The sequence below is a fragment of the Rhea pennata genome, chromosome 3 (genome assembly GCF_028389875.1).
Source record: "Rhea pennata isolate bPtePen1 chromosome 3, bPtePen1.pri, whole genome shotgun sequence".
NCBI classification, from domain to species: domain Eukaryota; kingdom Metazoa; phylum Chordata; class Aves; order Rheiformes; family Rheidae; genus Rhea; species Rhea pennata.
The window spans coordinates 19633297-19646595 of NC_084665.1; the positions used below are offsets into that span (position 1 = coordinate 19633297).

Sequence of the window (13299 nt, forward strand, 5' to 3'; positions counted from 1 at the left end):
GAATCTGTGATGGATCTTAATTTCATATCTGAGAAATAAAAACCATGCGAACAATTCTGGTGCAGGCTATAATGAATAGAATAACAAGAGAGATGCTGTGGTCTGGGTAGTGATGACCTTAAAGTTAGCCCTAAATGTTATTGTATGCATCTTCACAGAAGCTGAGTCTTTGCAAGTGGGACTGCACTGTGGTTTGGAACCAGTTTATTTCAGTTTTTCATTGAATCCCTCGAGTATATAATTGGACTGAAAAACAAGGAAAACAGATTCCTATAATACTACAAGAGCTTTGTGCTATTGGCCATGTTTTAATGTAATGAAAATCTCCTTCTGATGCTATTTTGACATTTCAGCTAGCTATTTTTTGAAAGCAGCCGTTACATAATGTAAGTGCGTGCCAAACTGAGCCAGATTGTTTTATGCCTGAAATTATTTTTGAATGTAAATATAGTTTCTGTCAAAAATAAATGTAATATGTTGATACAAGACAGCATTGAAGCTTGCCCTCTTACTCAGGTTTGTGGATGTATAAATGGTTTCATCCTCTGTGGTGATTAATCCAGTTCTCTTTTCCATTACTAAATTCTGAAGCATTATTTTTTTAAAGCATGTAAATCAATAATATAAATCATTCCTTGAATTTATCAGTGTATTCTGAACTCCATGCTGACACCTGCAGAGCATTTCTCTTTTTTCTCCTCTGTTCCCTGAGCATTAAATAACTTAGAAGGGTACATGGTAATAACATTGACTCCGAACATTTATGAGTATGAAAAATGTAACATAGACATGCCTCTAGCACTATCTTTCATGTGCTTAATTTTGCAGAATGCTGTTAACATCCTTTTTTCTTAAAGTGTTGCTTTTTAATACCAGTACAGCTAATTGTTTCTGTTCTTATTGTTTTGTTGGTTGCTTTGGCACTTGGTTTCTATGTCACTGAATGATGTATAATATTTGAAGTTTCTCAAAGGCCTGGTCACTCCATTGTACTCTGGCAGCATACTCATTCTCTCTTTCTCTCTCTCTCTCTCTTGTTGTTGTGTTTGGTTTTATGTTTGTTTTGGGTTCCTGAAATGAGGGTGCTTTTATTGGATTCTTTACTTTTTATGAAAGTAAACATGGATAAGAAATAATATGGGAATAAATAGCATGAGAATCTGTTCATATAAAATAAGAACTTCTCTTACTTGCCTAAATACTCTAAAGCTACATGGTCAAATCTGTTGAATTACCATTTTATTATTTATGTAAGAGTTTGCTTCTACATCCAAGCCTTAACAAAAAGTAGAAGTGCCAGCAGACTACAAGAGAGGCTGATCTTGCACAGTTGTTGATCTGGCCAGAAAGCAAAAACAGGTTTTTCTGATCATCTTTCCTATTCATAAGAGCCCAAATCTAAATTGTTAGATGATCCAAAGAGATGTCTGTGCTGTAATGTTTATGCCTATCCTGTTGTGTACAACCATCTCTCATTTCTAGTAAGAAGAATGATGTTGCCAACGTGATAAACATTAGGCTTGAACGTACTTCTTTTCTATGTACAAAACTTACTGGGACTTGGCCAAGTTGTCTACAGCTGTTGCCTAATTCTGTATAAATGTATTGCAACTTGTAGCTTAAATTTCTATTTCATAAACCCTCAGCATGATGAGGTCTTTTCCAAGCTGTTTTAATGCCTGACTTCCAGTTACTCGATCAGTGTATTTGCATCTGAAGGCAACTTTTGTTGTTTCCTATCTGGAGAAGAAGAGGCATGACAAGAGTTATTATACAGAAAATAAATCTCTGCATTACAAGAATCCATTGTTCACAATAAGGAAAACTTGAGCAATTCCTTCACTAAGTATTGTAGATGAGGGGCATTAATGGGAGCGTGAGGACTAAATAGTGCTGCTGTCTTGCGAGATGTCAGTGTGTGGTGCAGAACTGGGGTGTAAGATGGCAAGGATAGCCATTACTGGGATCCAACTACTGCAATTCCAAAATGGGCAAGATGCCTGTGGACTCTTCTCTATGTTCCTAAAAATACTTTAAATACTTTACTGTGTTGGAAGCTTGTTCATCTCTTCCCCCATTCTATAGTTACTTGTGCTAAAGACAGACAACTTGCTTTTTCTGCCAGGCAGGACTATAATGCTGATAGTCAGGGGCATTGGCAGTCGGAAAGGAATGAAAAATCAGCTCTCCAGAGTGCCACTGAGAAATTTTTATTTAGAGAACTGCTGCTATGAGTGTGTGTCCTTGCTTTGTAGATCTCTGAGCATTAGTTCATACTGGAATGTTTCTAGCCATTACAGTAAACTCAACCCAAACTTCACCCAAGAAGTCCTTGATATTTTATTTATTTGGTGCATAAGTAATACACAAGTCTTACTCAGTTCTCAGGTGATCTTGAAATTATGCAGCTTGTGCTAGAAAATCTACTCTTAGTATTTTTCTGTACTTTTCCGTTAAATCTACCATGCGCTGTTCGTGTTGATAAGGATTAGTTTTAAGTTATTTCTTTGATGAATAGAATCTCCTGTTTGTCAGTTCAGGTATTTCATAAACTCCGAGGTTAAAGGGATTCTCAGAAGGCATCTTTCCAGATGGTGTGTGCAGTACAGTGCATGCAGCCATCTGACCCAAGTTTTGTCTTAATATGCCGTGTCTTAACAATGGGCTCTCTCACCCTATAATTTTCCCCGAATTTTTTTTAGAGCTTTTCATTTAATGTGTCAGTGGCTTTGCATACCAACAGCTAATCAAGTGCAATGATGGGTTCTAAAGCCACAAATCAAGCCAGTATTGAGCCAGTGTCTACCTGCAATGGTTAATTAATTTCTCAATGATGTTCCTAGTTTCTGAATATTTTGTTGCCAGTCTAACACAGAGGGAGATGTTTGATATGTAATGTTAGCGATATGCCACCAACAGCCCAGATTCAGATCTTTCAAAATGTGCCACTACACTACTTGCAGGAGTCATCATGTATATAGTACCATCTGCCATCATTGATGCGCTATTCTGTAGAATGAATGCCAACCCCAATTTGGAAGTCTTTACTATGGCATCCAGCTCATCATCTGCTCTGGTTCACTTCAGCAGGTGTGAAAAGACCTGGACTGCCCTGCTGTGAAGCTTAGAAACCGTGGAAATCATAGCCAAAAATGCCCATCTGGACACTGTGCCAGTCGATTCGCTCAGAGCCAGTTCATTAGAGTCTGCATATTGCACTTTGCCAGTGAGCTCCCACATCTAATGCCAACTACTTCTTTCCTTCAAACAGCTGACATGTGTGCAAAGGCATCCATTTAAATTTATCATTTGCTTCAGCTTTTGCTCTAGTGTTACATTAACAGCTATCAAAGACTCACTCTTTTCTCACTTTTGACCATGTAGATGATGTCTCTTACTGTCTGGCAGGTAGCCAGAAGAGAGAGAAGCCTGAAAGCTCCTACATAGTATGTTGAAACCTTCAAAGTCTTACCTGTCAAAATTTCAAAAAGGATATCTAGGGGATGAGGATATGATTGCTAGTGATATCTGCTTATTGCAGCTATTCTCTCCTTGTTTCTTTTGCTGCCTAAGTAAAAAAGAGTTAATTACTGAAAACGTTAGTGTTAACTTGAATCTCTTGGACAGCATCTAAGGCAAGAGTGATCTTTGTACTGTGGATCGTAGAAGCATTAGGTTATTCTTCTAAAATTATGGACACAAAAGCTAAAACTGAGTCATTTTGAACTCAGCTTTCACAAAAAAAAGCCACAGTTCCATTATTAAATAGTATATGCTAAGTATTACAGGGTTCCACATCTGAAATGATGACATGGGCACAAGAAAGAGAGAACTGAGTTTTTGGTGCATGGATACAAGGAAATGAAAGAAGAGTTGGGAATTTTGTTAATTTTTGAATAATGTATGTGGTAGTTAATGTCTTATGTTCTCTTCTTTCTAGCTCCGATTGTCATGGCTCATCCGTGGTGTATTGCTGGGAAATATATCTTTGGCACTCATCGAGAACAAGACGGGGAAGGAACAAAGCAGAACATTCTGGCATTCGGCTAGCAGGGAAGGTTTGGGAATATGGCAGTGGATGGTCTTATCTCTCCCAGATGTATTGGATAGGTATGAATCTCTCCTCATTATTCTCTTTGTCCTTTGCTTCTTTCCTAGTGATCAGTCACTTCATCACTAGCCAATTGGCAGTGGGAATGGCTGACATTTCCTCCTGGAAAAGGTTCTCATAGAGAAAGAATGTATTTTGTCTCCAGGAGGTGTCTTCTGTTAAAAGTAGGGAATATAAATAACTGAGTATCAGAGAAAAGCACCAAGATTTAGGACTCCCAACTATTGTTCTTGGTTCATAAACTGGGTCGCTGAGCAGTTCACAACAAGGTGTTTAAAATTCTGTGTTTCCATTTACTTCACTGGAAATAATTCTTCTCGCATACTGTTTCATGTAGAGTATTTAGATGTGTGATTTGCTAGAGTTGAGTGTGAGCTCAGTAATCATTTTGTTGTAGTTGTTCTGGATATCAAAGTCCCCAGTGTTCAATGTGGCCAGATCTAACAATGAAAGAAGTGGAAGACGACCCTGCTGCAGAATCAAACGTGGACACACCCAACACCTTTGTATTAGCAGTAGCAGGGAGCTCTGCTTGATAAAGAGCTGTTACACGTACAGCTGTAGTGTGACTATAAGCACAAAAGTTTTGGTAGCATATGCTTAATCTGATAGCAGATGCTCATTTATGAAGTGATGTTTTAGCTGTCTCATAAGTCAGCTTTAAAGGAATGCTCTGTTGTTGACTGTTTACTTTATGTGTGTATACTCTGGCTTGTACTGTTTGTAGAGAAGACATACTTCACCTTCTGTATCCGGCCTTTAGGATGTAAGATTCATCTACTGTCTGTGTCAAGAGTACAAGTGTCCTTCATCTTTTTGGAACTCTGTGCGCTAGAAATAATGGATTTCATTAAGGGATAGTTTGCCTCATGAGAAGTTTGAGCAAACATTGTATAAATGTGGTTTTTTTTATCTTTCTTGCTCCTGGGGATGCATGTAGGCTGCAAATACAAGGGCACTGCCAACACTTCGGTCCTGAATGTATAATTAATATGTGCACATCGAAGATTTAAAAAATACCAGCATTAGCCTTATTATGCAGTCACTGCTGAAATGCCATTTGTAAAAATACCTGGTTGTTTCATTGCCTTCAGCTGTGTTTTCCTGGAAAGAATGCTTTATTTTTCCGTTCTTATTTATGTGATTTATTTTCTAATGTTGCCATGGGAATGTTTTGTACATGAATTATTCTTATGCTCTTATATTATTCCTTTCCTTTAAATTCTCTCTGATTGCAAAGATGGACAAAGGATACTTTGATCTTAGAAACCAGAATCATAGATCCAATTGGCATAGGGTGCTGAGCTTTACCTATAGGGGACTGACAACTTCCCCCTTGCTTAGACAGAAAGACAGTTGTCTTCACTGAGAAAAGGGGATTTGCTGTTTGGAGATTAAGACTTAAGCAAAGAAAATGAAAAGTTTTCGAGCAACTTCAAAGTTTTGGTAACTCTTGAAAAGTTTTTTTTCCTTATTTATTCACTGACATTGCAGTGCTTTAATGAAAATTTGTTTAAAACTGATTTAGTTGAAGCCACTCCTTCCTAGGAAGGAAAAAGTTGCTATGAGACTTGGAAATACTTCAGTCATCTTTCTCAGCATCTGAAACCTACTTCTTAGGAAATCTGGACTGATGTAGAACCCTACAGAACTGATGTACCGAGATGGTGCTGGGCAGACTGTAGAATATAAACTTTGGAGATAAATGACAAGAGAGTTTATTGAACTATAGGAAATATTTAGTCCATTTGAATGCAGTGCTGGTGCTGCTAAAACCTTGCTATGTCTGTCTTTTTCTAATCGGTTCCTGTATCAGTAGCTGAGAAGGTCTGTATTAGATACCAGAAACACGATACTGCAGAAATTCCTACAAGAGGAGCTGAAACTTTAAATCACCCCACACAAGTACAGCTAAATAAAGCACACTAATGTACCAGTGTAAAGTAAAGTCCATTTCATTGTGATCAGGAAGTTGATGGAAAGTGTCATTAATAACTAGATAATACGCTCTAAAACTGCTTAAAGCATGCTTGTTCAAAAGCTGCTTAGCCACAATATCCTTGTTTGGCTTATAACACTACAAAGAATCGTTAGGAAGATTTCCAAGAAAATTAGATCACCTCTATCTTTAGAAACAGATATTTCTTAAATGCTTGATAACCCTCAAGCTGTTGGAGGGGTTAGGGATGAGAATTATATTTTGGCAGAAAATCACAGCTAGAATATTTTAGGTGATTTGGCAGGAATAGAAAGAGGGAAGGAGTATGACAAAGAAACTAAATTGAAACTCAAGAATGTTAGATTTCTAGCACATTAATAGTCTTTGCACCCCTGGACACATGCTTAATTTCTGTGAATAAAACAGGGAAAGGGATTTTCTTCTTTCCTCTTATTTTTTCCTTAGGAAAACATCCTGATGAAATTTCAGCTCTGTTGAGGTCTTACCTTTTCTATATGAACTTTACAATGCTGAAGTCCTTACTTTTTACATCTTCCCAAAGTTAGGTGTCCTTCCTTGTTCTGGAAGGAGTTGGCAAAGCAATCTAAGAATTGTCTCACGTGGTGTGTGGATTAACAGAGTTGTTATGCAATTCTAAATGCTCAGTATCTTCTCTTCATAAGGAAAGAGGGGCAAAGGGCCCAGTACAGGACATATCATCAAAGCATCTATAAATAAAAGAAGTTGATCGTGAGCAAGAGCTCCTTGAGCTGTTGGTTAAACAGATTTTTGCCTACCTGAGGCAAAAGACAAAGTCTCCAGAGGTTCTGTATGTAAACCTGCTGGTTAAATAGACTCAACATGAACTAAGAATTCTTGCTGTACTGCATTTGCCCCCTGCAGAGCCAACTCCCCCACACACACACAGAAGGATAGTTTACTTGCAAATCGGATAATCTGCATACAGATGTTAGAGAACTGGTCACATTTACTTACTGGAATTTACAAATTCATGCAATGCTGAAATATTTGGCTTGCAATAGTGCAGAGAACTATTGTAAATTTGTTTTATTTAACAGAAAATACTACTTGTTTTCCAATGGTAGTTGATGAGACTGTTGATAATAGTTCTTTTTAACTTTACAGAAATTCAAGGAGGGAAGTTTTGTATGAGACACCTGTTTGACATAAGTGTATTGAGTTGTTGGTATGCCAAGCAAGGTAATACACTATGACCTTTTCTGTCAGTTAGAAAATAAAGTCTTGATAGCTTTGCAGCAGTTGGAAGTTTCGACTTGCCTTTCTTCCAATTATTTTTAATTAGTAAGTAAATGTGACTTTAATCTTTAAAAATGATATAGTCATGGGAACGTGACAGTAAAGCAAACAGAAGGCTGGTGTAATTGAAGATGAGTGATTTGCGTAGCTGATAATTAGACATTCTATTATCTTAACAGTATGGTAAGATATACTTCAAAAAAGGTATATCATGTAGATAGAATAAAATGTAGACAAAATAAAAGCATACGTAAAGAGGTGATTATCTGGAGCTTACTCTGGGTTGATGATGATTATTACCAACCCACCTAGTTTTGCTAGGAAGAATTAAAGGTGTATAGTAATTAGTACCTCTAATAGACTAAAGCCTGGCTTGAATACTAGTACTTTGGTTACAGTAACAAACAAATTATAACTCTCTTGATTTCTGCCCCTTTGGGGAAGTTGAGGCCGATAGTGTAGCTTAACATGTTGACTAAATATTCTGTGGGTCTATCTACCACTTTGTTGCCTGCACTTCTGTGGAACTGCATCCAGTATCCCAGCTCTGGTCTCTTCAGACCGATGTTACCAACTAAACCCATCCTTTTCTTCAAAGATTTCAGTGCAACTTCTGTGAGAGGAATCTGGTAAAAATAGCAAATATTAATAGCAGCCTATCCAAACTCAGTCTAATCTTGTGTTCAACAGGATAGACATATAAAGGGAATGTATCTATATCTGCTGGTTAGAAAGATTTGCTTCTTTCCTTTCTTCCTTGGGTTCATTTTATTTTGAGTTACAAGGTCCAAATTCGTAGCCAGGGTTAAGTGGTAGTCGCCTGGTAGGGGAAGAAATAATGGGGAAGGAGTTCATTTGAGGTCCTCAGAAGCAAAATATTTAGTCCTAAGCAACAATACCATTTGCCTTGTCTCTGATAGAAGGGCTGGGCTCTGCTGTCTTTGTAACTGGACGGCATGTTCAGAAAGTAAAAAATAGGTTTGTTTCAGTCCCATAGTGCCCAGAGAGTTTCAAGATTCTTTCATATTGATGACCTTTCTCTGGACACAGACCAAGGAATTTTATTATGCTGGAAGAGAAAATTTTGACTTACCTGGAAAGCTGCTGAGGGTTATGACCTTCCTTGAGTGAGAAAGCAAAAAAAAAGCAACAAACTTAGGTTACCCTAGAAGGAGGTACTCTACTGCAACAAATCAAAAGTAATGTCCAAATGATTGTACTTCCTATCTTTAAATTGCATTCTTTACCAGTTCCAGTGTTGCTGGCTCACTAGATTTATGTAGCTGGTGCTCATCATTGTTTCATCTGTATATTAAAGATTCCCTTTCAGTTCTCAGGAACCAGACTCTGTTTCATCTATCTCATTCAGATTCCGTTATTGTAATGGCAGCTAGAACACAGATGGGGAATTTCTGAATCATAGAATCATAGAATTGGTTCGATTTGGTAAGGTTGGAAGGGACCTCTGGAGATCGTCTAGTCCAATCCTCAAATGAGTGGCCCATACAGGGATCGAACTCACAACCATGGCACTATTAGCACCACACTCTAACCAACTGAGCTAATGTTGCTGCACTCTAAGCATGGAATGAAGAGTAAAAAAAAGTTGTCACAATTATACTACCCTACTTTGTTTCTAGCAGGTATAGCTAAACACTCTTCCTATCTGATAATTTCTTCTTGCATAGCATGCATTGTTCTATCTCTCCCTTTCACTGCTTTCAGATTGTATTTCTGAAAAGTTTCTGGGCCTTGATTTTCCCACTAAGAAAGGCAACATTTTTGGCATAGATATATTTTTGACCATAGATACATTTGTCTCATGTTGTTCCCGAACTTTCTTTCCATTCTGCTGTGAAGAATCAAGGATCCTCCAAACAAACTGGAAATATTTCTCCCAATGTATTGCCATGTAGATATTTGTTGGTAAAATCTGTCCTACAGTCAGCTCTCTTCATTCTTTCTTCTGATACCAATACAACAAGTTTAGTTTCTCTTACTGAGAAGTGGTTCCACATTACTCTTGTTAAAAACAGTCTTTAATGTCTGTATCGCTGCTGTTCTATTTTGTACCATTTAATATTTCTGCTACTTTCCTCCTTATGAAATACAATTGTTCTCATGATGGCTGTTCTGTTCACCTGAAAAAGTGTTTGGTGACTGTGTTCAGAGTGTCTGTGACAGATTTTATGGGTGAACCCATTTTGCTTGTTTTATTTTAATAATGCATTTGAATCTCAACTCTTATTACTGGCTAATAAGTAACTTCCTGCATGGCAAATTTGTCACAGCAAATGAGTTTGGTTAACGTGCTTGTGTTTCTCCAAATCTTCTCACTCCAGCTAAGTACATCTTTCATCCCAAAGAGCAAGTATTCCTCTGTGAAGTGAGCTAACAATGCATCATTTGTACCAGAGGAGTTAATGGGAACCTGAATGTGATAATGTAATAAGGGTTAGTGACCTGAAACTTTTCTGTTCCATAAGTATCTCAGCCTCAAGCAGATTCAGCAATAATTATTTTAGCTAGGTGGAGAGAGAAATCAGTTCCATTAGAGGCAAAATATCACGAGTTATGAAAAGGTACCTAGAGACACACTGTGCTCATGTCATTGCATGGGGGGTTGAGTATAGAGGAGTAACGTTCTATCTTGGCTAATCATCCTTATCTTTGTGATAAAAAAGAAAAAATAGTAATGCTTATGAACCTTTCTAGAATAATAGCATAAAGACCTGAATCTCACTGATGGATACCTGAACTGTCTGTATGTGCCAATGACAATATTTAGTGTAGCTCAGAGATATTACTGAAGGAAGGGAGCTGCAGAGAATTCATACAAAATAAGCTTTTGAGGTCTTCAACTCAAGGAAAGTTTTTTTGTTTCTCTCCAAGTAGGAGAGGATATAGTACATCTAAAACCTAACATTCATATACAATTAAGAACTAGCAATAGATGACCTAAGCAAAGCAGTTTGCCCTCATGGAACAAATAGCTACAGATGTATTTTCATATTTCTGACACTGAATTTTGATTTCTAGATAAGCCCTAGATGTTTTTGAGACAACTGGTCTTCTGTTAGGATCAAAAAAACAAAAAGCAGGGTGGGAGGCGCACAAACAACAGAAAACCCAAGGTGATGAGATTAAGCTCAAATACTGATCAACCTGAAATAAAACCCAGGATTCAAAGATCCTGAGAAATGGAGAAGACTATAGTCCAGAAGCCTTGATATTGCTTGATATTGACTGGTTTCTATCACAGATTTAACTGGATTGGAATATGTTTGGTCCTGCCTTTCAAGGAACTGCCCATGGATTCATGGGTTGGGTTAAAGAAACAAACCAAAGAAGGCTTATTTGTTATGGCCTTTGGTGGCATTTCTTATCTGTGATTCAGAAGTATTTGAACTGTTACCAGTACTGTTACCAGCAGTTACCCTTCAGTAACTGCTGTAGTAGTTTTTTTTTTTTTGTTTTTTTTTTTTTTTTTTTGTTTTGTTTTTTTTTTTTTTTTTTTGTACACCTCATACAATGTTTCCTATCTGACTCAAACAGATTAAAAGAGAGCTTTGTATCAGATACATTTGCAGCTCAACCAATACACAATTCTGCTGGATGTGGATGGTATTCCCTTTAATTGTCAAACACTTAAACTTTTTTCTAGCTGTGTTCCTGGAATCAAATAGAACAAAAGGAGAGAGAGTCAGGGAGTAATTTCCACTAATCTTCAAATAACTATTTTTCTAATATCCAAGCCATTCAAACTTTTCATAGCAACCATATTTTCATTCCTATAGAGAGACCTGTTTTACAAACACAAAGTTATCTGACCAGGATTTGGATTCCATGTGAGGATGTTGCTAGGATTTAATATGCAACAAAGTTATGACAAAATTGCCAGAACTAAATAATTGCTGATATGGCCATCCACCAAAGCATCACTGTTTGCAGTAGATATATACAGCACTCTGGACCAGTATCTGTGCTCCATAGGTGCTGGATACTCAGTGGGCATACACACTTTAAGCTGTGTATAAATATCAGTGAGAACATTATCACTTGCAGCATTAGGCTAAACAACCACAGTAGTAGGTGCTTGTGGCGTTTCAGTATTAGCTTTCACCACATCAAATGAAGTAATTTCATTGATTTTGGTAAGCATAGGATTGGACAAAAGAAGGAAAAAAGGGGCAAGGGAACAAGATCATCTCTGGATTTTTTCTTCCTCACTTGTGTGTGACATTTTCATCTTTAGTTTTGATTAAAAATCCCTTAATTAGCCCATTAAGCTAAAACTACCAAAGCTAATGATTGAAGTGTTGTTAATTGATGATCTTTTTTCAATGGAATTTAAAAGACAGCATATTTCTAAATTAATAGTGACAATAAATTGGAGAAGAGAAAAAGATGAACTGTTTCTTGAAGAAATGCTTGTCTCAAGAAAAGCTTTGTACTAAATCTACATTTGTGTTAGAAAAGAAATTTGTGTAACGGGCAACATGAAGCACTGGTAGACCTGGCAGTGTGTACATTCACATGATTTTTCTAGTTGATGGCTTTTCTATCATTTTTGTTCTTCCCTGGTGCACTTAAGGAAGTTTCTCAAGTGTTCTGGTCCCAGTGCTCCTGTCCCTGGCATGTGGGGTAGGACTATCAAGCAACTAGTCGCTGAGAAAACCAGGTGAACATGACAGGGCACATTCTGCTGCTTGTTACAGTCGGTGCAGTTGAAATCAGCAAGGCTGTCTCTTAACTTGAATGAACTGTAAACAAGATCGCATTCTTATATGGGTGTGTTAGGTGACATTCCCTGACAGAAATATTGTTTCATATCATACCTTTCTGTTCTTTGGGGCTGAACATTTGATAATTCATGTATGTATAACTCTTTGTTGTCTAGAGAGACAAGATATTAACAGTGCACGAAGGGTCAACATCCAGAGGCATGAAGCTTAGGTTCTGCCCAGGAGATTTCCCAAAGCTATTTTCAGAGATGTTTAGTTGTCTGCACATGGGAAGAAGGTCCTTGGAAGTCCTTGCAAAAGTACCTGTCTTTTCTTTTATGCAGCCTGAGCATTTCTAAGAGCTGCTTATTTGTTTTTATACCTAATTGCCCAGGCTCAGTTTGGCACCACATGGATATAAGTAAACATCAAAATATCTACCTCTCTAAATAGCATTTAGTGTGCACCCTCAGCAGACATAACAAAGATCAGATATATCACATATCTGTGAGACCACTCAACTCCAGTGGTCCCTTCAGCTTGATATCAAAGCTTGCTGTTTACCAGGCATGGATTCTCAGACATAAGCCAATTGAAAGCTGAGTCATTGAATCAGCTTCCACCCTACCTCTTCTTGGAGGTTTCAGCATCATACAACAGGGAAGGAAAAAGCCTCTGCTGAGCTATGACAGCCTACCATGTAGTTACAGACAGGTGTTGCTGATGGTTTCCCTTAACATACCTTCCTCGGACCCCTGGTGGTTTAGAACCTGTTTCAGTTATGATTCAGTCATCTCTGCTACTGTCACAGTAACTTAAAGGAAAAAGTGGGACAGAGCACACTTTGTTGGTCCAATAGCCTGTGTGTGAGACTTAAATGACTTATGTTTATGCTATGGCCTATAATGTCATTTGAAATGTTGTGGAACATCAGCTATGGAGCAAATGGCAATGGGCTAGGAGGACAGCAGATGTACTTGGAAGCAAGTTTTATAATATTCCTTCTAGTTCTCCCAACCAAACCTATAATGGGTTTCAGGTACACAGACTAAGATTTTTGAGGCTTCCAGCAATGTCAAGCTGCAGCTGCACTTCCTGTGGACTGGAAAGGAAAAAAAAAGTACCCTTTAGTGGTCTTCAGAAATGTTTGGGTTGAGCTGTTACCTTTTGGACTGATAAAAGCAGATCACTCAACAAAATTATATTTTGGTGTTTAGACTTTCTTTTGATGCTAGCGGTAGTCTCCA

General features: G+C 37.7%; 1 protein-coding gene across 1 annotated transcript in view; it reads left to right on the top strand.

Moving 5' to 3' along the window:
• ALK (ALK receptor tyrosine kinase) overlaps nt 1-13299 on the top strand; it is a 319150-nt gene that overhangs the window by 256988 nt on the left and 48863 nt on the right. Inside the window, exon 12 of the mRNA XM_062573543.1 lies at nt 3941-4110. Within this exon, the coding sequence (XP_062429527.1) occupies nt 3941-4110 (170 nt within the window). The remainder of the gene's footprint in view (nt 1-3940; nt 4111-13299) is intronic.